At 38.1% G+C, this 24113-nt stretch overlaps 1 protein-coding gene across 2 annotated transcripts in view; it reads right to left on the minus strand.

Annotated features, from left to right (window-relative positions):
* The window catches only part of polrmt (polymerase (RNA) mitochondrial (DNA directed)), a 54017-nt gene that overhangs the window by 27178 nt on the left and 2726 nt on the right, over positions 1 to 24113 (minus strand). For both annotated transcript variants that reach the window (XR_014628258.1, XM_084416509.1), the window contains exons 4-12: positions 23921 to 24054; positions 14233 to 14419; positions 10939 to 11088; positions 8670 to 8837; positions 8308 to 8478; positions 7969 to 8208; positions 5151 to 5942; positions 3983 to 4105; positions 3640 to 3762 (exon numbers count right to left, since the gene is read on the minus strand). Coding sequence is in view for 1 of the 2 variants with exons in the window: in XM_084416509.1 (XP_084272635.1) it covers positions 3640 to 3762; positions 3983 to 4105; positions 5151 to 5942; positions 7969 to 8208; positions 8308 to 8478; positions 8670 to 8837; positions 10939 to 11088; positions 14233 to 14419; positions 23921 to 24054 (2088 nt within the window). In the remaining variant the exon portion in view is untranslated. The remainder of the gene's footprint in view (positions 1 to 3639; positions 3763 to 3982; positions 4106 to 5150; positions 5943 to 7968; positions 8209 to 8307; positions 8479 to 8669; positions 8838 to 10938; positions 11089 to 14232; positions 14420 to 23920; positions 24055 to 24113) is intronic.

Raw genomic sequence — 24113 nt, forward strand, 5'->3', positions numbered from 1 at the left:
CTTTTCTGAGACCCCATAAATCAATGCAGTTATTCATCATGTTCATCTTAGTGATGGGTCACAATTGATGACTAATACTGATATCGCATCAAGGACAATAGCACAAACAGTACAAAGAATCGCCCCCTGACGCGCTGAACTTTATAATGGGCGACTTTAATCATTGTAGGCTTGGAAAGTCGCTAAGTAACTTTTCTCAATATGTCACCTGCCCTACAAGACATAAATGTTTAGACCTCTGTTATGGTACAGTTCCAACAGGTCATTTAGTAGAGCTCCCCTTGGTCTGTCCGACCATAACGTTGTTTATTTGGTTCCGGTTTACAAAACTGTCCTGAGGAGAACAAAACCTGAGCAACTGGTCTGATGAATCCACACAGGAGCTATTGGACTGTTACTCATGCACTGACTGGGATTTATTCAAGGAAGCATGTTCTAACTTGGATGAACTTGTTGAGACTGTTTCTACTTATATAAGTTTCTGTGAAAATGAAATAATTCCTAAAAAGGCCATTTCCATTTTTCCAAATAACAAACCATGGGTGTCCAAATCAGTTAAAAATATTATTAATCAGAGAAATATTAGCTTTAGGCAGGGGATGCCATAGTCTACAATGACCTGCAGAAGCAAGTTAAGAGGGAGCTCAAATGAGCTAAACTTAAATATAAGGACAAAGTTGAATCCCTTTTGAGTAGTGTCAAGTCTCGCCCTGCATGGGACGGTGTGAAGTCGATGGTGGGCTTACAATCCAATCATAAAAAAAACCTCTCCTTTGATGGCAAGACAGATTCTGAGCTTGCAGATGTATTGAATATTTTCTACAATCGCTTCAATATTTACGACTTCACCAAGGAATTGTCCGCGTTCAGGGAACCATGGGCAGAACACAATGTGGCTATCACTATTGATAAGGACAGAGTTCATAAAATTCTTAGGGGGGTGAAGGAAAGGAAGAGCCCTGGTCCAGACAATATTGGTGGCCGCCTCCTCAAAAGCTGTGCAGAGCCACTGTCTGACATACTGTACTTGCCTTTATATTCAATAAGTCACTTCAATTACATCGGGTCCCTCATCTTTGGAAATAGTCAGTGATTGTGCCTGTGCCAAGACCAAAGGACCCAAATCACTTAATGATTTTAGACCAGTGGCCCTCACTTCTCTCATTATGAAAGCTTTTGAAAAAAATGATCAAACAGGAGATTTTAGAAATAACACAGCCTCAACTTGACCCCTTACAATTTGCCTACAGGGCAGGAAGAGGGGTCGAGGACGCTACGGGCAGCCTGCTCAACACAGTTTTTAATCACTTGGAAGGGGCAAAGCAATTTGTGCGACTACTATTTATTGAATTTTCATCTGCTTTTAACTGTATTCAACCCCACATTTTAGCAGATAGACTTTTAAAGAAACTCAACATGAACCCAGAGCTAAACGCCTTAAAGTTAATGGCATTTTATCTGGCAATCTCTTCTATCTTCTACTTCCAATAGTGAAGAATTTTAATGATTGGTGTAAGCATTCCTTTTTAAACATAAATGTCTCTAAAACTAAATAATTAATGATTAAACAGTGCCCCCCTCTTCCCCTCACTTTCATTGATGGCCAACCTATTGAGATAGTACAAGAATATAAGTACCTTGGCACAATAATTGATAGCAAGCTATGTTTTGAATCACACACTGATGCTGTCTGTGCCAAAGCCCAGCAGCGTATGTATCTCTATCGTAAACTGAGGAATTTTAACACTGACCCCACTTTGATGAGAATGTTTTATTCTTGTTTTATTGAGACTGTTTTAACCTTCTGTTTTATCTGCTGGTTTGGTTCTCTGTCCATAAAAAACAAAAAATGACTAGAGAGTATCGTCAGGACAAGATTGTGGGCATCAACTTCCCCTCTCTCTCCCACATCTACTCCAACAGAGTGGCAAAGAAGGCCCAATCTATTGCAGCTGACCCTAGCCATCCCTTGTCCTGCCAGTTTAAGCTACTTCCCTCAGGCCGTAGGTACTCCATGCCCAGATGCAGGTCCAATAGACTCAGAAACTCTCTTATTCTGACTTCTTTTTCGATTTTAAACAATTTGCCAGAACAGTTTTAAATGTTTTTCTTTACTGTTGTGTTTCAGAGACTGTGGGTATTTTATGTTTTGCTGTATAGGTGTGTGTTTTGTCCTTGTGTTTATCTGCTAGCTGTACAAATTATTGCCCCTCGGGGACAATAAAGTTACCTTAACTTGACTTGACTTGACTAGTTGAAGTCATCAGACTACAGACTAGTCGATTAGGTTAAACATTGTTATATTTTTGTATATTTTTCCAATATAAAATATGTTATATTATTATTATTATAGTATTTTATATAATATATTAAAATAGTTTATAATTAGTATTACTGTAAGATTTTAAATACATATTTTTAAGTTTTTAATAATATATAAATAGCCATATATATATATATATATATATATATATATATATATATATATATATATATACACACAATTATTTATATTCTTAAAAATATATATAATTAAAATAATATAAATAAAACGGAATTGTATTATATTATTTTATTATATTTAATAAATTGTGATATATATATATTAAAAATAATAATAATAATAAATTATTGCTATTATATATATATATATATATATATATATATATATTATAATATATATATATATATATATATATTTTAGACAATTATAATAATAATAATAATAATAATAAAAATATAATTATTTTATTAGATTTTATATAAAGTGATATATAATAATACAATAATTATTATTATTTTTAATATTATATTTATTATAAACTATACACTGTATATTTTTATGCATTTTAAATATTATAATAAACATTATTTTATATATTGTAACAGTATAAATGTTTATTAGATTTGAAATATAAATAAAAATGTAAACATAATAATCAAAATTGATAGAAATTACATATTAAAATGCATTTTTATCAACATCTTTTAAAATACAATAAAAACAAATCATGAAATGAATGATGATTACTCATTTTTATTCATTATTTTACTATTTCCAACAATTGAACATAACTGAGGGGAAATTCAGAAATAAAAACTACGATAACAAAAATATCCTAGTTGTCCTTCACTTTAACTATAAATAGCTTAATCTGCATGTAGGGAGGAGCAGGTTCATTAATCACACATGAGGTGTAAAAGTTGTTGACGATCTTATTGGGGCTCTTGAGAGCTTACGCTATCAAACAGAAGCTCTGATGCCGGCTGCTGAGGAACAATGAGGCTGTTTGGGCCAATCTCTGACTCAGCAGAGCTCATTGAGATGTCTGCTATGTACCCTTCAGCTGAGGTTAGTGCAACCCGATGTTTTTGGCAAGAACGATACAACAGTGTATTCAAAGGGTACACTGTGTTCCCAAATATAGTCAAATCAATAGGCAGGTCAATATATCTCAGATAGACTTTTCTAAAAAAAAACACACACAATCTTCCCAGAAATTAAGGTAAATGAAAGTGGAGCTTTGAGACCATGTGTTGTGAATTGTGGATAAGAGGCCGTTTAAGATGACTATTCAACTTAGACTGAAAGGGGCAGTAAGACGCACTGACGCCCCCTGGTGCCGCAGAATGACTGACCTGCTGAGCTACGCCACTGTAGACGTCCTGAGGCAGTTCACAGGGCATGAGGTTCACTGAAGTAGCACCAATCACATCCCGCCCGAGGGCAGCATAGTGCTGGAGGCCGTTGCATGAGCCGTCCTACGAGAGAGAGAGAGAGAGAGAGAGAGAGAGAGAGAGAGAGAGAGAGAGAGAGAGAAAAAGAGAGAGAGAGAGAGAGAGAGAGAGAGAGAGAGAGTGTAGTTAATGGAAGTAGTTTTAAAATCTACAACGTATCACTAAACAGCAATTAGGTGCAATAGTGACTTGTACTGGAACAGAAAAAGCTTGGTCTTCTTAATATAAAGTAAACACGCAGTACCTGATGTACAGGGTAATAGGAGACGAATTTAGTGTGGTCGGGTGAGCGCGAGGCATTCGCTATCTCCATACAGCAACCCAGTGCCTGCCACGGCTCATCTGCATTCATCCACCATTTGCGACCCTGCAAAATTAGGGTTGCGACTCTTTAGGGAGCAAGGAATGTGACAGTCATTTCAATAAAACATTCAGTATAAAATTGCTGTCATAACTCTGAGCCTGCATTGTGATGCATTCGGATTTGAAAAAAGAGATACCATGGAATCAATTATACAATGTATATGAGGTATACTGCAGTGGTTTCCAAACTGGGGTAAAAAAATTGAGTTTTGCCGTTCGTTAGATTCTACCCCACCTTAAAATAACATTAAAACAGAGCATGTTTGTTGCATCTAGTGTAAAAACAGGAGAATGGTAGTGCCATAAAAGGTCAAATACATGACATCCAATCAAATGACCTCATCTTTTGTGGTCAAAACTGACTGCATCCACACAAGCAGCGTCCAAATGATAGGTTGTGTGCAGTCAGATTATAATGCCTTAGCAAATAGGCGTTACATTACTGCTGTTCTCGACAATGTACCTTTGTAAAAGTGGGGATTTAGCACTTTTTTTTGTGTGAATGAACAAATATAGACACAGACTGTGCATAGAGATCGATTTAAGACTCATACTCTCTTTGTTACAAAAACATACCTTGAGTAAATTCGTCTTGTTTTTAACGTTGATCATATATTATACGAGCAAGAATAAATTTTTTCCTAAATATCTACAAATTGTAAATGTGACAAACTTTATACAACAGTTCAACAAACAAAAAGGTTACACAGTATTGTCAATATTGTTTGGTCTATTTTGCAACAAAATAACAGTTCCAACAAAAGCCTCGACAGAACTGTTGCACGAACGAATAGGGAGAGTCGATGATTCAATGACCCTTTCATAAATACAGCCTTGCTTCGTCACTGAATGAATGTACGATTCAATGACTTAGTACCAACATCTTCGACTAATCAATTAGTTGCGTCACTAATCGTACTTAAGTTAAACATAGAACCACCATCTAGTCAAATACTTTTCTAGAAGACTTATTTAAAAGTAATTTAAAAACATGCAGTCCTGCGACCCCTCGTACACTGGTACGGTAAGTGTGCGATTGAAATGCTTACGTCAAGAGGATGGTCTGCCGAGTCTAGGACGTCCTCCATGATGCTCTCAGCATACTCCAGTCTTCCAGCTAGTGAGCTACGCTTCTTCAACCCTGTGAGGTTCACCAGGTGGATCTTCAACCAGTCGAGGCCTTTGGGCCCGAGAGGTCGTCCCTCGGCAAACACCAGCAAGGCCCTGGTCACGTCACTGCCAAGGTGGTTAAAGTAAGGCGGCTGGGGGTACGTACGACCTCGAAAGTCCATATTATGCGGAAACCAAAAGATCTCGTCCCTCATGTGGTTGGCGATAGACAGCTTATACAGCGCGTCCATTCGGAGGCTGTGCATCTCCGCCACCTTCTTCTTGGCTTTGACACCCTCCCGCTTCATGTAGGCCTTCTCAATCTGAGTGTAGGACGGGTCATGAGGGTTGAAGCGAGGAATCTCAGGCGCTTCCGACAGCGGGGGAGGGATGCAGAGCTTTTCGCTGCCTTTGTCGTTGAATATCGAGATGATGATGTCCAACAGGGGCTTGTTGATCTTCCAGGGACAGTTGCCCACCTGATTGAGGGAGTCCAGCACAGCATGGAGATCTTCATCTCGGCTCTTCTCCAGAAGAAGTTGGTGTTGGATGGCTCCATCGGTGGCGCGCATAAGCTTGGTGGACGTCAGCAGGTACGCGCCGCTCTTCGGGGAAATCCAGGGCACGGGTGGACACAACATGGGCATGACGTAGGATTCAAATGTAAGTTTGGTTTCCATCGCAATCCTCTGGATTTGTGTCACAATAGGATGCGGTTTGATGAAGCCAATCTGATGGGGATGCCAAAGAGAGCAAATGAAAATCAAGACTTAACTTCAAGGCATGTCACAAAAAGGACATTAAACATCAAAGGACAATTAAATCCTTAAATGCCGTGACAGATCTACATTAATAAACATCTCCCGTCGCTAGCTCGCAGCAACCCTGTAATCCAACCACAAATAAATCAGAGATGATTTATGAGTGCTGCTGTTAAAGTGTGTATGGTGCACAACAGACGTAACTGTCTTTGACAGCTGGATAAACAACTTCTATTCAAATAGAAAGAGAAAGTACACAATATATTCATATAAACAATATCCGAAATCAAGCAAATGTCAAAATATGAATATACAATAAGGTTCAATTGACATGACCTGTTTGTAGGTTAATATATAAACAAGTAACTTGTATTTTTGAAGTATACATTAAAATAATTGGTTCATAAAAGTCTGTTGTTTCGTGAATCGGACTGCACTGTTCATGCTGTGTGTTGTGGATTAACTAAAATTATAGGCTCAGAGTTATTTGTTTGTGAGTTGAATTACATTGGTCTCACTGTAGGTTTTTGATTCACTAAAAAGAATTCCTCAAAAGAGTGATTTGTTTGTGCATCGAACTACAACGGTTGTAAAGGAATTTCGCTGGTCTATGGGGCTGCTTAAACAACACCGTTTTCAACTAAAAACGTAAAACTTTTTATGCGTTTTGGCCGTTAATTTATATGACAATGGCGCTTTGGGGTCCTGAAAACGCAAACCTTTGAAAATTGGTTTCAAAGTGAAAGTTTCAATACAAAAAAGTGAAAATTGAGACTTCATGCATATGCGTATTTCATGTTCAGTCTATAGACCTTATGTAGCCCCGCCCCTTTACCTTATGTAACCCCGCCCCTTTTCCTTATGTAGCCCCACCCCGTTCAGTCTTCCGGTTTGTATTTCCACAGCACGAAGTTAAGATCTTACGGATTTATGAATGAACCGCTTGTTTTAAAATCTTCCTCGTCTACTGACATTTATTATGACATCCGCTTCAAACATTACAAAGCTCATGATAACTTTCGTTAACTCTACAATAAGAAAATCCACTTCACCAGCTAATAACTCTTCGACAGCGATGCCATAGAAATATACAGATTTACCGCAAAAACGGAAGTTCAAAGACAATATTCTAAAGAAGCTGCGTGCTTGTTTCTCTGCCGCATAAGGTCTAGAGACACATAGTTTTTCTTTACAAAGTGATATCGCCAACTACTGGCCTGGCATGAATAATACAGCATATTTAATCATTTTTGTGGTTCGTGTGAACAGGGATCGTTTTGACAACGTCGCCTGTATGCGAAAAACGTAAAATATTTCTGCTTTTAATACATTGTTGTCGTGTAAACGTACCCTAAATCTAAAAAAGATAGAAGATCGTCTTAATACAAGGTGGCATTTTAAACGTCTCAAAAATGAATGTGAATTCACTTGACTGCATTCATGCCACATGAATAATCCACAAACACGCTAAACTGAGAGCTCTTCCCTGCTGCACGGGCCATCTGCAAGCTCAGCGGAGAAACGGGAGTTAAGCTTCAGGTCTTTGAAGCCCACGGCGGAGGCCTCTGCCATGCCGAGAGCCAGGGCAGAAGCCTTGGGAATGAGATTGAGGACAAAAAGGAAACTCTCCTGATCTTTTTCAGCTCTTCCTCCCCCCTTTCTACAATCCCTCGGCGGTTAATCAACCGGGCAATTAAGGGGGCAGTAAAAAAGAGATTAGTTTCGGCAGAATCCATCTTCCTCCGCTGACCCGCGATCACTCGCACTGGAAAAAGGATTCCATAATTCATGAAAACATGCGTGTCTGTGAGAGGTTTCAGAGTGGGAATAGATGGTTTATGACACGACTTTTAATGGACAGTCATTTGGATTCAAATGAAAGCTATCTGGTTATGAACAGCCTTCAGTATGACGTCAAAAACAAGCTTGCTTCCTATAGGATTGTGCATCCTTTCAGTTAGTATGACTTCCAGTCCAGCTGGTCTCCACCTCTTACCTTATGATTGCTGCGGAACGTGTACATGTGGTATAGGACGGGAATGAGCTTCTTCTCTTGAGAGGGATTGAGGATGTTGCTTCGGACTTTGAGCTCATGAACCATCAGGTCGACCAGGAAGCTGCCTAGCTGCACCATCAGGACCAGGGGCCAAGGGGTGTCGTCACTTAAAAGAGAGGGGCCGCTACACTTCTCCATCTCAAGACTCGTCCAATACTCCCGCGGCAGCATGCCGTTTGTCTATGATGAAACGGGAAGTATTATACTGAACAAGCAACTGGATATTTCATATGAAAGCAGACTGAAGGTGTCATATCTGGTCAACCAAAGCTTAAGTACCTCAGTGTCGTTCGCCAGGAGTTCAGCATATGAGCTGTAGATACTCCTGAGCTTCTCGATCATCTGACTGTGGCTCTTCTGCCGGATGCAGTACAGATTGTGGACTCTGTTTCCCATCTCTTCAGCCATGAAGAGCAAAGATTCACCACTGGGAGACAGTTTGTCTAAACTCTGAATGTGGAGAAAAATAACTTTAAAGGTGCACAAAGTACATCTTTTCTCACTTCAAAAGAAACAAACAGTTATTCTGACTATGTTAAAACGCTTAAAAATAACTCCAGTGGCCAAGAGAAAGCCATTTTTTCTACCTAAGGAAATTCAGCTCAAATTCATGTACTTTATATGTTTGATAAAGTTGGTACCTGAAGCATGATGTTCACATAATCCTGATCATCCAGGATACACAGGTATGGGTATATGCAGGTATTCCAGGACCTCTGGCTGTGGTTAGATAATATCCGTTTCTTTTCCTTCAGTGCCTGGAGGAGAGCTTTCTCCCAGTGTCTCCTCTGTGTTGCTAATAATTCTCTCTATAAAAATATAAATGTATTTTTCAATTTTTATTTCAGAGCTCAATTCGTGTGACAATATTAAAGTCAATGCATTCAGATCGAAATGTTGGAGAACTGGGCATTGTACAGACTTGCACAAGGGTTTGGAAACCAAATGCTGATTACAACTTGTGCACAACTGAAACAGGTAGACAAAAAAAAAAAAAAAAGAGAGAAGTTTTTGCATTGTGACAATAATTAAGCACATTAACTTGCATTAACCAATTCTCATTGTTGTAACAAACAAAAATCAGTTTCTAAAACATGTTTCTAGCATGAATTCAACACGATGCTAACATGTTTTACCTTGTTTGCTAACATTTTCAGCATGATTTAACATATTGCTAACATGTTTCTAGCATGATTTAGCACATTGCCATCATTTCCAACATGATTTGGCATGTTGCTAGCATGATTTAACATGATTTGAATATATTATAGTATATATTTTATTTGTTTGGGGATCCCTGACATAATACAATATTTTTCTCCATTACAGTAACATACTGAGAATTTGGGGAGAGGATGTTAATTGTCATAAAAATAAAGTGTATTTAAGCTCCTAAAAAAAGGCTTTCTTATTATTATTTCATTACAGTCTTCAAATTAATTATTTTTTTCTTACATTTTGGGGTGAAATGTATGGATGCTTGTTTCTGAATAAAACAGGTAATTGCGACTTTTTATCTCACAATTCTGACTTTTTTTTTTTTTTAGGAAGTGACTTTATAATACGCAATTACACGCTTATATCTCATAATTCTGAGACAAAAAAATTAGATTTCTTGATAGTTTTCATGATGTTCACTCAAAATCCCATTCACTTCTCATGCAGCCTGTGGCTTTAAAAAAATAAAATCTCATATAAATGCAGATGCGAGTTTTATGCACAACACAGATCGGGTTCAGTGGGCAGTCAGTGCCGCCCGTTTGAAAGTGGGTCATCTCTTTATCAAGGTGCTTTTTGGTTTCCCTGCAGACCGACAGAGAAGGCAGATAAGATAGATCAGTTATGCTGACCCTCTGATGGAAAGGTGCCTCTCTCACAGGGCTGGTGGAGAGACATTACAATGCATTTCTATTCCATTAAACCCAATTGCAAATGTTGCGGGACCACAGGGGACCTTTTCCGTGAAGGAACAGACAGTGGAGCAAATGCCAGTGTAGAAAGATGCAGGATTGTGGGAATATGGCTACTTTCAATGCATGAGCTGGAAACTTTCACAAATGTCTGCGTTTAACCAATGTATCATAGCTTAGGTGCAAATCTGGATCCTAAAAAAAAAATTTGACGTGTTAACTATTGAAAGGAAAATCTGTGAGTCTCCACATGTGTACGAGATTTTGAAAGGCTTCTTTATGGTAGTTTCCTATGTTTGAGGATTCCCACTGTGCTTATTTCAGTGAAACTAGTCATAGCAATATTAATTCTGGCACACAAACGGACATAAATAATTTGGTGTAGAGGAAAGTGGGGTAAGCTGTGCCACTTTTTAGGTATGCTGACCAAGAGAATTTATGTAAAAACTAATATTCCTAATAAGTAGTCCAACTTAACCAGTACTAAGAGTAAGTTGAATCATTGGGGAATGTCAAAACTATGTATATTTTAAATGGAAAAGAAACAACTTATGAACACATAATCCTACTCCAAAATACTTACTTTGCATACTTTTCATAAACCAGCCAAACAATGTTTAATATTCAAAAATATCTAAATATAGTGACTCCATTTTGCCAACACACATTTTTAATGATAGCTGCCCCACAGCTATCATTTTGGGAAAAAAATTATATTTGGCAAAAAAATTGCTTAAAATTAAGCAATGTTTATACAATATCAATTCACCAACAAACCTGATTATATATGTTTTAAAACAAAATAAAAATAAAAGATAAATAATTCTTCTCATGTGCTTCTCTTAATCAAAAACAGCTAAATATTATGAGCTTGTTCTAAATATATGGTCATAGGACAAAAATAATGCAGTTTGCTAGACACAGCTTATAGAATGTCACATCTTACCCCACCCTGCCATAAATGCTTTAACGGAAAAGCAGACAGGTTGCGGTTTCGTACCATTTTGGCCATGTGATCGGTGACAGGCTTCAAGGCCTCTACGGAGTCGATAGTGACAGTTGTGGCCTTCTCCATTGCCAGCTGAAGACTGAACCGGTCCTGCAGTTCCTTAAGACTGAAGTCCAGTTTAGGATACGTGGCTCCTTCCCTCTGAAACACACAAGAATCAAATCAGATAATAAATGCAATCAAATGTTTAGATAATTGAAAAAGAAGGGTAATTCTCTGAGATTCAAATATGGGTCAAAATATTCCATTTTACTATCTTTCATTTAGTTTTATTAGTAACAATTTAATGATGTTGAACTTCGATGTAAAATTGTAATTTATTTTTTAAAACATTTTTAAAATAATTGTACCAAATTATCATGTTAAACAGAGTCCTACTATTAACTTACTCAACTGATTGCATACTATTATAACACAAGTAATGCTTAAGGCTTCCTGGCAGAACCAGTGAGTCTTTGGTGTGTGTTATATAAAAAATGATAAGAAAGCTCAAGGCGACCCGTTAAATAATGAGCGCTGAGAATCGCTCATCGCCAGAGGCTCATGTTGAATATTACTGGCTCCTTATAACTGGATAAGACGACTGAGAAGGTTTAAATCTCATTAGGACAAACATAAAAAAACGATCATTCATTTGACTGCCAATTACAGAGACTATTTACTTCAACCTTTCGCAGGCGGCACACTTTGTTATGAGGCCTGATCGAAAGAAACCATTGCACTTTATGGCCCAATTAAAGAACCAAACATCATTACGTTTAAGTGCACTTATTTTCAAAAGAACCAAGCTTACTAGCTAGCTAAAATAACCATGCGAATGTCAAATGCTGAATGTATTTATTCTGTCTCATAACTTCCACGTACGGCCAATTAAAATCCAATGAGGTTGAACAGTCCCCCTCTCGGAGGTCTGGTCGTCAGCCAAATGTGTGGCTGCATAAAATACGAACTGTAAATATGGCATATATTATAGCAACAGCTTGCTAAGAGGTGCGGAGATCTTGTTAATGTGGGCTGTGCGTTGACATGTGCAGTCATTTATTATTCGAAGGGAGGCATGGTGGCTTTACACAGACAGCTGGGAATTATCGCCAAACACATCATGGAAGGGTTGGGACAGAACAGGTCGGCCGGTGCATTAATACTCGTGACTGCTAAATCTGTCCTCAATAGAGATCACATGGACGCCGGCCAAAGCAAGCAAAAAGGTTGTGGAGGGATAAATCATGCCCATGGCGATGACTACTACAGCCCGGCCAGGCAGAACACGAGATGCAGTGTTGTGTATTTAGAGACGGTTTGGCAAAGGCCCATACTTTCACAAAGCCACAGCCCTGACAGGGAGAATCACACGTGGTGACCTCGGCGTTAGGACTGTCTCGTTCCAATCTTCAATGCTTCAGTGAGGTTGTGCAGATAAAGGATGCATTGGGAAAGGGCATTTATGGCAACTCTGTGAGGAAACGCATCTCAATCTACCGAAACCTAGCACACACAACATGATTTTGAAATTTGGGGAATTATAAAAGGAGGTAAATGGGCAGTATTTGGTCACTTAGTGCTCACTGACGGCAGATGAATTGCCTTCACATTGAAACTTAATGGTGACTTTCGAAAGTGCCTGTTTTGTTTTTGAAATATGTATTTATTTTGCTTGCTATGACCTAAAATGATTGTCCGGTCAAATTTGTCAATCATTACCATAGTACTATGATGAATATTTTACAGTCTGGATTAAGATCACACAGTTTTGTCTTTAAAGTAAAAATCACAAAACAAAACAAAACAAAAAACAAACAAAACAAGCATTACAAGAAAACTTCTGTTAGATTGTTTTGAACTTATTGTGACAACAATCATAAATGGCTTTGGGAAAAATATATAAACAAATAAAATAAATCAAACAACAAGTAAAAAACAAACAAACAAAAAAAATTAACAAAAAACAAAGCAAAACAAAACAAACATTACACAAGAAAGTTGCAGGTTAGATTGTTTTGTATTTTTCATGACAACAATCATAAATGGCTTTAGGAAAAACAAAAACAAAAACAAAAAAAGTTTAAAAAACAAAAAGAAATGAACAAAAAACAAAACAAAACAAACATTACATAAATCCTGCACCATCTTAACTTGCCAAAAGTAGCCCAATCGCAATTTATTCAGAAACTAAATAATTAATTAGTATATAAATATAAATTATAGTACAATATAAATTCTATTATAATTTACACAAGAAAGCTTGTTAGATTGTTTTGTATTTTTCATGACAACAATCATAAATGGCTTTAAAAAATAAATAAATTAACAAAACTAAATTAAACAAAACAAAACAAAAAGAAGAAGAAGAAAAAAAAAGACAAAACCCAAGCAACATCTCTAAATGTATTTTTAGCCTGTTGGGTATCTCTGAAAAGTTGGTAGTTTCAGCATTTTTATCTTAGACCTTCACATGACCCAGTTCTTCTATACTTTCCAGGAAAGTTTCCATTGAAGGTGTTGTGCGCCGAAGTGTGGGTTACAAATGGGCTTATATGCACCTGCGATAATAAATCAGTTGGGGAAAAAGGGGGATGCCTGGGAATTGGTTGAGGGCAGACTGGCCCAAAGACACCCTCAAGTGCACCCAAAAATAGCTCGGGCACCTCTGTTAGAAGGAATTATATATCAGATGACAGCTGACACAGTAGTGAAACTCGTCATTTTGACACACAAGACAAGTTCAGGCAGGTCTTTTAACGCTGACAGGTATATAGTCTTATGAAAAGCACCAGCTGTTTTATGGTACCAGCCTCCACTCCAACTCCATTTTAACAGTGCAATTAACCTGTTTTACAACCAGTTCACTAAGAATGCACGAGGAAGGTTTAACACAAATGCTTGTATCTGTTATCTGTATATGACAAACTCTAACATAACTGAGAAAAGCCTCCAAAATTATTATACTTTTGTTCAGCAAGGAGACATTAAATTGATCAAAAGTAACAGTAAAGACTGTAAAGATTTATAATAAATTATGAACTTTCTGAACTGTTTTCAACATGGATGTTTCTTAAGTAGAAAATCAGGACATTAGAATGATTTCTGAAGGATCATGTGACACTGAAGACTGGAGTAATGATGCTGAAAATTCAGCTTTGATCACAGGAATAAATAACATTTTAATTACATTTATTTTACCATATTTTGATCAAATAAATGCAGCCTTGGAGAGCATAAAGAGCTTTCTTTCAAAATAAAATAAAAATATCAGAATACAACCATAGGTAAAAAATAAAACAGTACCTCAGCATAAAATTGTTTCACCAATGACAGGGAACAGACAGGCTGATCTTTGGACACAAGAGGTTGGTATTCAGGTTGCACCAATTGGACGGCCCTCAGGACCATTTCTCTCTCATCCTTCTTAAACACACACTGGCTGAACACATCATCCATGGACATGCCGTCCACCTCCATCTGTTGCAGGCACCTGTGTGGACCAGAAGAGAGATGAATACAATAAAAAGAATTTGAACTAGAATTTTTTTTTCGCAGTTACTTTCCTATACCAGGTTAACATGACCTTCGATGTCAAAATCTCAAGTCTCGTTCATTTCAACTGTGAATTTATCTCACAGATGAAGCCATTTGCTCTCAAAAATACCTAAAATACACCTTGATAATCCAAAGGTGGAAGGGAAAGGCCTTATAATGAGAAAACTTCCACGGCCGCAGCACCTGTGCTCATAGCGCCGAGACTGGCGGGGTGTCGGAGCGGAATGTCAAATATTTGCATTGACACGGACTGCCTTCGAACAGAACGTTCCGCTCCCTCAAGTAATGGGTGTTAGATAGGCCACTGCCATATGTCCCAAGAATTACAAAGCCGTGTTTATTCGAACAGAAAAAGTGTGAATAAAGTCAGAGCTCCACGCAGCTGGACTGCTCACTGTTGATGTAAAGCTATGTTCCTGTCGTGGACAGAATACTAATCAAAGCATGAGAATGAGAGTCAGTGCCAGAGAAAATAGGCAAGGAACATTTAATACTCGCTTAATGTTACTGTGCAGCCATGATGCAAAGCTATTATTACCAAAGTTAATTAATTACACTATTTATACACCATTGATTAGAAATCTTGCCCAAAACAGTTACTAGTCTGGAAAACATGTGGTGAAGTGATATGGAAGTGTAATGTGGTCAACAAATTTGCAACTACTTCACAGAATATACAGTACTGTCCAAAAGTTTGGGGTAAGATTTAAAGGGCACCTATTATGCCCCTTTTCACAAGATGTAAAATAAGTCTCTGATGTCCCCAGATACCCAACAGATCATTTTTTACAGCATGTTTCAATTGTCATTTTTTTGGGGGCTCAGAAAAACGCGCCGTTTTAGTGTGTATCCCTTTAAATGCAAATTAACTGCTGCTGCCGGCCCAGGGGGCGGAGCCTCACGAGCTCGCGCATCTCATCTGATAATATCAAAACAGAAACTCTCAGTAGTGGTGTTCATTTCGACTCAGAGTTGGACAATAATGCCCACAGAGCCAGAGAATATTATGCTGTATGGAGATAGAACAGGTATAGTTTAGTTTAATTACGGTTATTTGTCATCTGCTTTTATCCACTATTAATACAAGCATGCTGTAGCAGACCCCGTCCGAATGATGACCAAAATATACTGATGAGTTCAATTAAGCTTATTGTACCTCACACAAAAGATGAAGCCTTAGTTTTACTCCAGAGAATCACTGTAAGAGCCGAATAAACACAGTATGTAAGTGCGCATTTAAGTCTTATCCATAAATTCTCTCTCTCTCCCTTTCATTATCAACAACATACACAGCGAAATACACAAAACACTCGTTAGAACTAACAGTAAACAAATATAATACACACCTTTTCAGTGGGTGCTTAATCAACTGGTAAACTGTATATCCACGACTGGATGAGCTGTCATAAAGTGCGCGCTCTCGCTTTCATTTTTGCCGTGATCAGTAACGTTAGGCCTGTCGCTCCGGAGACTGTAAGCTGAATCACGAACAGTACAGATCCATCCTTGAGTATCAACCAGAGTAAATGAAGACTGCTAAGTTCATTCTTACATCCAACAACAAAACACCTCAATCGCTTAGGAGACATTCTTGTCTACAGTTGCTCCAGCGTGGAAACAATGGCAGACTCTGTGTCCAGCTCACTCAGGGCGGGTCTATGCTCAAACTGCAGTGTCAATCAACAGTCGTGGGAGGGGCCTGTGCAAAGTGACGTCACATTGCCCCGAATCTGAGAACAGCTCATTCTGAGACAGTGCTTATGATTTATGGGGATTTTTAAAAAAAGCACTTGGTGGATTTTTATCATTATAGGGTGGTTGTGTACACACACTGCCAACACACATTTATGTTCAAACACCATGTAAAAGTGAATTTTGCATAATAGATGCCCTTTAAAAAAAAAAAAAAATGCTGTTCTTATTGATCAAAGAATACTGGATTCAGCATTGATAACAATAAGAAATGTTTCTTGAGCAGCAAATCCGCATATTCGAATGATTTCTGAAGGATCATGTGACACTGAAGACTGCAGACATGATAGTGAAAATTCAGCTTTGCCATCACAGGAATAAATTACAATTTTAAAATATATTAGAATAGAAAACTGTAACATTATTTCACAATATTAGTGTTTTACTGTATTTTTGTTCAGATAAATGCAGGCTTGATCAGCATTAGAGATTTCTTTCAAAAACATTTATTAAAATATTTAAAGATCTCAAACAGTAGTGTACATATTTTCAAAATTGACTAGTCGTTGAATTGTCTGAACTAGTTGGTTGTGAACAATTAAACTATATAAATAAACTTACAATTATTAAAATATAATTAATTAAATATATTATTAAAAATATCACCAGGGCTCTCAGAGCACACACTGACTTCTATAGTAGGAAAAAATAATAATTATGGAAGTCAATGGGTGCATTCTTTAAAATATCTTCTTTTGTGCTCAACAGAAGAAAGAAACTCATACAGGTTTGGGAAAAACCATGAGGGTGAGTAAAAGACAATTTTCATTTTTGGGTGAACTATCCCTTTAACAAACGAAATGTAACATCTTCGAAATGTAACACAAAATCACACCAATACATGGCCAAAGATGTTCAATTTCAGGTATGAACAGAATGATTTGAACTAAATCCAAGAACTAAAGTCAAATCACAGCAGGCTATTTAAAGTCGTCAGTAAACGTCTTGAAATCTATTGTTTCATGCAGTGAATCTATTACACTAGAGGAGAGTTAATGGCTGTAGCAGCAGCGTTTTAACTTTTTAGAGCAAGTTTACTGCGCTAAGCACAGCATGTTCTCAGCACTGTAAAACTCTCAATTTACCTTAAAATCTCCAGCTATTGAAAACAACTAGTCATTGTTTGGTGGATAACTATCTGACCGTCATTCCACTGCTTACAATTAAATACCAGCAAAAGCTGCTGTAACTAGTGCAAAATGCACATTATACAGAACTGCAATGCCTTCAACAAACAACTCGACTTTCTAAGGTGTTGGATAATGTTTATCAACCAATCAAAATCAAGAATTCAACAGAGCTGTGGTACTAGTTGTAAACTAGTTGTTTAATCACATTTATTCGGTACGGTCAGCATCCGGCTGAGGTATTTTACATTACCATGAGGCTTCAGGACAGACCGGGTTATTCCTAAGGTTCGCCTGAGAAAGCAGAGGCAGTTTCCAAAGCAACAGGCTCCTTTGGGAGTGAAACACACCGACGATGAGTCATCAGTGCCCTCTAGTGGGCGCACAGCAAAGAGATGAAGCCGTCGAGGGCGCGTGAGGCCTTGAGAAAGACATTCCTTTACCCTTTCCATCTTGTGCGTGACAGAGCAACAATCGCATCATTACCTCCTGAGGGTTGCATTCAATACTCTAGTAAATGTTAAACCCTCAGCTGATGCAAATGCAATTAGGAGAGGCGGATAACTCTATCACGGTAATTCTGACGCATTCTTTTAAATGCCTGATCTCCTGCAGAGGACAAAGGAAGCTGATAAGTATAGAGGTGGGTAAGAGTTGACTTTACTTGGGATTTTTGTGGAGAATTCAACGTGCCGCTTTCGTTTCATTAGCCAAACGAATGTCTTTGCAAAGCTGGCGAGCAGAGTCGACTTTAGAGTAAGCGGCATACACAACAGGGGCAGTTGTGGCCTAATGGTTAGAGAGTTGGACTTAACTCAAAGGTCATGGGTTCGATTCTTTCTCAATACCGGCAGGAAATGACTGAGGTGCCCTTGAGCAAGGCACCCAACCCCCAATCGCTCCCCTGGCGCCGCAGGGAATGGCTGTCCACTGCTCCGGGGGTGTGTGTCCACGGTTGCAGTGTGTGTTCACTACACACTGCTCCTAATGTGTGTTAATGGGTTAAATAAAAATTTTTTTTTTGAAAAGTGCACAAAATATCAGTCCCATTTAATTGGTTGACAAACACATATGCACATACACACACATAAATAAATAAAGTTAATCTTTAAAAACACTAATAATACTGTTGAATGTAATCTTTAGCAAATCTCAAAATGAATAAACAATTTTCATTCAATACATTACAGTATTATTTTAGTATTATTAAAGTATTTATTAATATTCTGAAGTTTTTGTAATTTATGTGATTTTGTCGTTATTAGTTTAGTATTTTTTTAAATTGTATATTTGTTTTTAGCGTACATACTGTATATTTGTATTTCAGTTTTAGAAATTTTAGTATTTCAACTTTTAACTTAATTTTTCGTTTTATTTCAGCCTTTTTCAATTAAAGAATTTTAAAAAGTTTTAGTCTTAGTTAACAACACTGGTACATATACACATACAGTGAGGAAAATAAGTATTTGAACACCCTGCTATTTTGCAAGTTCTCCCACTTAGAAATCATGGAGGGGTCTGAAATTGTCATCGTAGGTGCATGTCCACTGTGAGAGACATAATCAAAAAAAAAAAAAACCAGAAATCACAATGTATGATTTTTTAAACTATTTATTTGTATGATACAGCTGCAAATAAGTATTTGAACACCTGAGAAAATCAATGTTAATATTTGGTACAGTAGCCTTTGTTTGCAATTACAGAGGTCAAACGTTTCCTGTAGTTTTTCACCAGGTTTGCACACACTGCAGGAGGGATTTTGGCCCACTCCTCCACACAGATCTTCTCTAGATCAGTCAGGTTTCTGGGCTGTCGCTGAGAAACACGGAGTTTGAGGTCCCTCCAAAGATTCTCTATTGGGTTTAGGTCTGGAGACTGGCTAGGCCACGCCAGAACCTTGATATGCTTCTTACAGAGCCACTCCTTGGTTATCCTGGCTGTGTGCTTCGGGTCATTGTCATGTTGGAAGACCCAGCCTCGACCCATCTTCAATGCTCTAACTGAGGGAAGGAGATTGTTCCCCAAAATCTCGCAATACATGGCCCCGGTCATCCTCTCCTTAATACAGTGCAGTCGCCCTGTCCCATGTGCAGAAAAACACCCCCAAAGCATGATGCTACCACCCCCATGCTTCACAGTAGGGATGGTGTTCTTGGGATGGTACTCATCATTCTTCTTCCTCCAAACACGTTTAGTGGAATTATGACCAAAAAGTTATATTTTGGTCTCATCTGACCACATGACTTTCTCCCATGACTCCTCTGGATCATCCAAATGGTCATTGGCAAACTTAAGACGGGCCTTGACATGTGGTGGTTTAAGCAGGGGAACCTTCCGTGCCATGCATGATTTCAAACCATGACGTCTTAGTGTATTACCAACAGTAACCTTGGAAATGGTGGTCCCAGCTCTTTTCAGGTCATTGACCAGCTCCTCCCGTGTAGTTCTGGGCTGATTTCTCACCTTTCTTAGGATCATTGAGACCCCACGAGGTGAGATCTTGCATGGAGCCCCAGTCCGAGGGAGACTGACAGTCATGTTTAGCTTCTTCCATTTTCTAATGATTGCCCCAACAGTGGACCTTTTTTCACCAAGCTGCTTGGCAATTTCCCCGTAGCCCTTTCCAGCCTTGTGGAGGTGTACAATTTTGTCTCTAGTGTCTTTGGACAGCTCTTTGGTCTTGGCCATGTTAGTAGTTGGATTCTTACTGATTGTATGGGGTGGACAGGTGTCTTTATGCAGCTAACAACCTCAAACAGGTGCATCTAATTTAGGATAATAAATGGAGTGGAGGTGGACATTTTAAAGGCAGACTAACAGGTCTTTGAGGGTCAGAATTCTAGCTGATAGACAGGTGTTCAAATACTTATTTGCAGCTGTATCATACAAATAAATAGTTAAAAAAATCTCAGTCTAGTTCTCAACGGGTCGGGTCGGCCCGACAAACCCGACGGGACCCGCGGGTTCGGGCCGGGTTCGGGTCGAAAATATAATCAAATGACTCGGGTCGGGTCGGACCTCGGGCTTAATCTTTTCCAGTCAGTGAAAAAAAAAAAAACATTTATTAATCATCGCTGCTGTTCACCGTAAAGAAAGTCTGGCTGCTGCGTGCAAGCGCATCACGGAGAGGGGCGGGGGCAGACCTGACGCCGCTGCGTGCACGCCTTTAGCCTGGAGAAGAAGATGGAGTTGGTGAAAAGTAAACTTGCCTCAGGTGAATTCACCGTCGCTACTACAGCCTATTTATATATTTAAAGTTTATTGTTTCAGTTGTTTGTATTGTTAAAAGGCGTTAACATTAAAGGTTGATTTGAATTTCCGTCTGCTGGTCATGATAATACGTGTATGAGAAAAAAAAAATCCGACGCGGCGTCGGGCCGCGGGCCGGGTTCGGGCAGATAATTCATGTTGATGTGTCGGGTTACATCGGGTCCGGGCTTTAAAAGCCACGGGCCGGGTCGGGTCGGGTTGTTATTTTCAGGCCCGTTGAGAACTCTAAGTCTTATGTCTCTCACAGTGGACATGCACCAACGATGACAATTTCAGACCCCTCCATGATTTCCAAGTGGGAGAACTTGCAAAATAGCAGGGTGTTCAAATACTTATTTTCCTCACTGTATATATATATATATATAAAATATTACATTATATTATTATGCCTTAATTAACTTGTGGCATTTAAAACAAATTACTTCAGTTTTACCATTTTGTTTTTAAATTATTTAGACAAAATTGTATAAAATTTTAACATCTGCCATTTATCAGTTATAAGCCATAATGTTAAAATAATTTCCAGCCACAACAAGTTGAATGTTTATAAATCAAATGTTTATAAACCAAATCCAAACATATCCATATGTGGTGTGAATTCAAATTTAAATGCTCTCAGTGACTGTGAACAGACACATTTTTTTTGTGATTCGTCAATAACTATTAAATTATAACATCATATGAAGTGCACAATATTGTGTGGCACTACATCCAAATTTCATACAGCAAACTACGTGTCACTCACTGTATAGTGACCGAGTCAGCGATTTTGGACATATATGTGAATGCATAAAATGCCTCTTCTCATGTATCTTCTCATGCACCTTTTAAGGTCAAAAAGTCAAAATTTTGAGTTTTCCATCCACACTGACAGCTCTTGACTTCACGATGGCGCTTGCATGACCTGATTTTGACTACAGTGTCATTGCACGCAAAAAGACAGTGTGAACGGTTGATCCTCAGGATCGTGACTTGAAAGAAAACCACATTCATGTGTAAATAGGTCGGCAAGTTTGGATTGCAGGAAAGGATGCAACAACCCTGCCACATGAGAGCTGAAAGACAAATTGAAACTGTGGCGAGGAGAACAAAGAGTGACAGATGGATAAAAAATAGGCTCCACTGGGGTTTGTAGAAAGAAGATTTCCACTGCACAACTGTTTGCCATCAGCTCACTGTGATCGATCACCCAGCCAGCTGCCACAAGCCACCCTGCACCTGTCCTTCTGTTCTGTCACTGGGCGGCACCATATTGCCTCAGCAGTCACCGTTAGCACTTATAAATGCGGAGATACGCAGACGCACAGAAGCCTAATACAATCAATTGGATAACTCAAAACCGGTTACAGTGTGGTGTAAAGATGGAGCGCAAAGGGAAAAACTGTCTGGTGGATTTTGGACCAACGTGAATCTGATTGTTTTAAGACGTTTAGCAGATTAGCTCAAACATGAGGCTTAAAGTGATTATTTCACAGATAAATCTAAATATACACTACACTAATATTTTGAAAGCTGTTTTTGTCCATACAAGGAAAGTCAATAGGGTCCAAAGCAATATCTGAGATATTTTGAAACACAATTTTTTTCAAAATATCTTCATTTGTGTTCCATAGAAGAATGTAGAGCTGCACGATTCTGGATAAATTGAGAATCACGTTCCCCGCGAGGTTCAGACAAAATGTTAATTGTTGCAGTCTATTTCAAATGTTTAATTAATCTGAATGAATTATAAAAAAAAATAAAAATAAACAGTCTGAATGAATGATTCAATGACTCATAAATACTTCACTTGTTTCATCACTGGACAAATTAGCATTGTTGAACGACTCTCATGAAGGTTATGCATTTTTTAACAGTCACTTGTCGCCACCTACTGGTGTAATGATGTAATCGATACAATCGTTATTTGAAGCGCCAAGATACTTTCAAAGGGTGATTTGACTATTTTAATCGCTTCCGTAGCCATCAGTGTTTGTATCCGGACTATAAAGTTTTATCCCAGTGCTTCTATGATAATTTGAATATTTGTTACATAGAAATAACGAAACTACTTTAACGAAAGTAAAGCTGTTTCATACCTATACATGACAATTGCTCTCTCTGGATCAGCGGCAGCGCAAACGCAGATTTGGATGTTCCAGTGTGATTTTGTCAAAGGTTTAATAGATACAGGCGAATCGTTGTTATTTAGGAATCAGATCGCGTGGTTGTTTGAATCGAGATCGCGATCTTTTAACGATTAATCGTACAGCTCTAGAAGAATGACTTTCTAATCGCATTAATTTCTGATTAATGAGTGAAATTGATCACAATTAACTGCATTTCTATCAATATTTTCTGAGAAAAGCAAATATAGACAACATTTCAAAGACACTTGCTACGAAATTGTGGCTGACAAGCATTGAATATTTAATAAAAATAATCTAAACAAATGTTTAGGTCAACAATTATACTAAATTCAAAATTGACAGCCCTAATTAATAAACCTATATGTGATGATAATATACAATATAGAGGGGGGAAGCCAAAACAACAGTTTTTGATTTGGCCTCATTCTGTCAAGGAGCTCCTCATATAAATGCAAAAGAGAAGATGTTCCGCTAAATCCTTCTGCCAGGAGATGAGCAGCACACAAAACAAATAGATGACCAGAGAGAAAATGGCGGTCCACTGAGTTAATGCTCTTTAGATGAATGACCACAATTTGAATTTCTATTTTTGGACCTCGTCAAGGCAGGCTCAGAATAATCCTATAGTACCATGGATGAATGAATCAGCTCATGGATGATGTATTCACACACACACACAAAAAAAAGGCATATATATATGAGCGCCATTACAAATTTGCATGTTTATCAATTTAATTTGGATTCGTATAGGTAATCTAAAGAGAATGAGGTCTTTGTTATCCATGACTTCTTGAACACTACAACACTGACATCTAGAGACACAGTCTGGAACTGTCAATCAATTCAACATTGTATTGTTACTTTTGACATGATTATGTTATACTTTCTAAATGTTCTAAAATACTTTCCTAACTTCTATAAAAACTTGAATTGCATAATGGAAAAATTGCATAGAGTTTTAGTACCACACTACCATTTTCTGCATTGCTCATCATATCTTTTTTCCCCCTTCTGATTTTGGAGTAAAATATGACCATATCATGCTTTCGTAAGATAGTACTCGTGTGATGATAAACTGGCAATGCACCATCTGTCAGATCAACCTATACATAGTCGTGATTGGAATACAGTGAAGTTCAGCTTTTGGGAAGTGGTTACCTGGTAATGATCCATTTTTCACACGCAGACATGCGGCCCATGCACTCCAGAGCAGCACAGTAAGACGTGACATTGGGTTTCAGGCCTGCTTCTTCAATCAGAACAAACAAGCGACGAATGTGATTGATGGAACCCTGCAAAGCACAGTTAAAAAAAATTAAGTTGTTGTTTTTTAAATTAAATGGAAAATCAT

The sequence above is a fragment of the Rutilus rutilus genome, assembly GCF_951802725.1.
Source record: "Rutilus rutilus genome assembly, chromosome: 8".
NCBI classification, from domain to species: Eukaryota; Metazoa; Chordata; class Actinopteri; order Cypriniformes; family Leuciscidae; genus Rutilus; species Rutilus rutilus.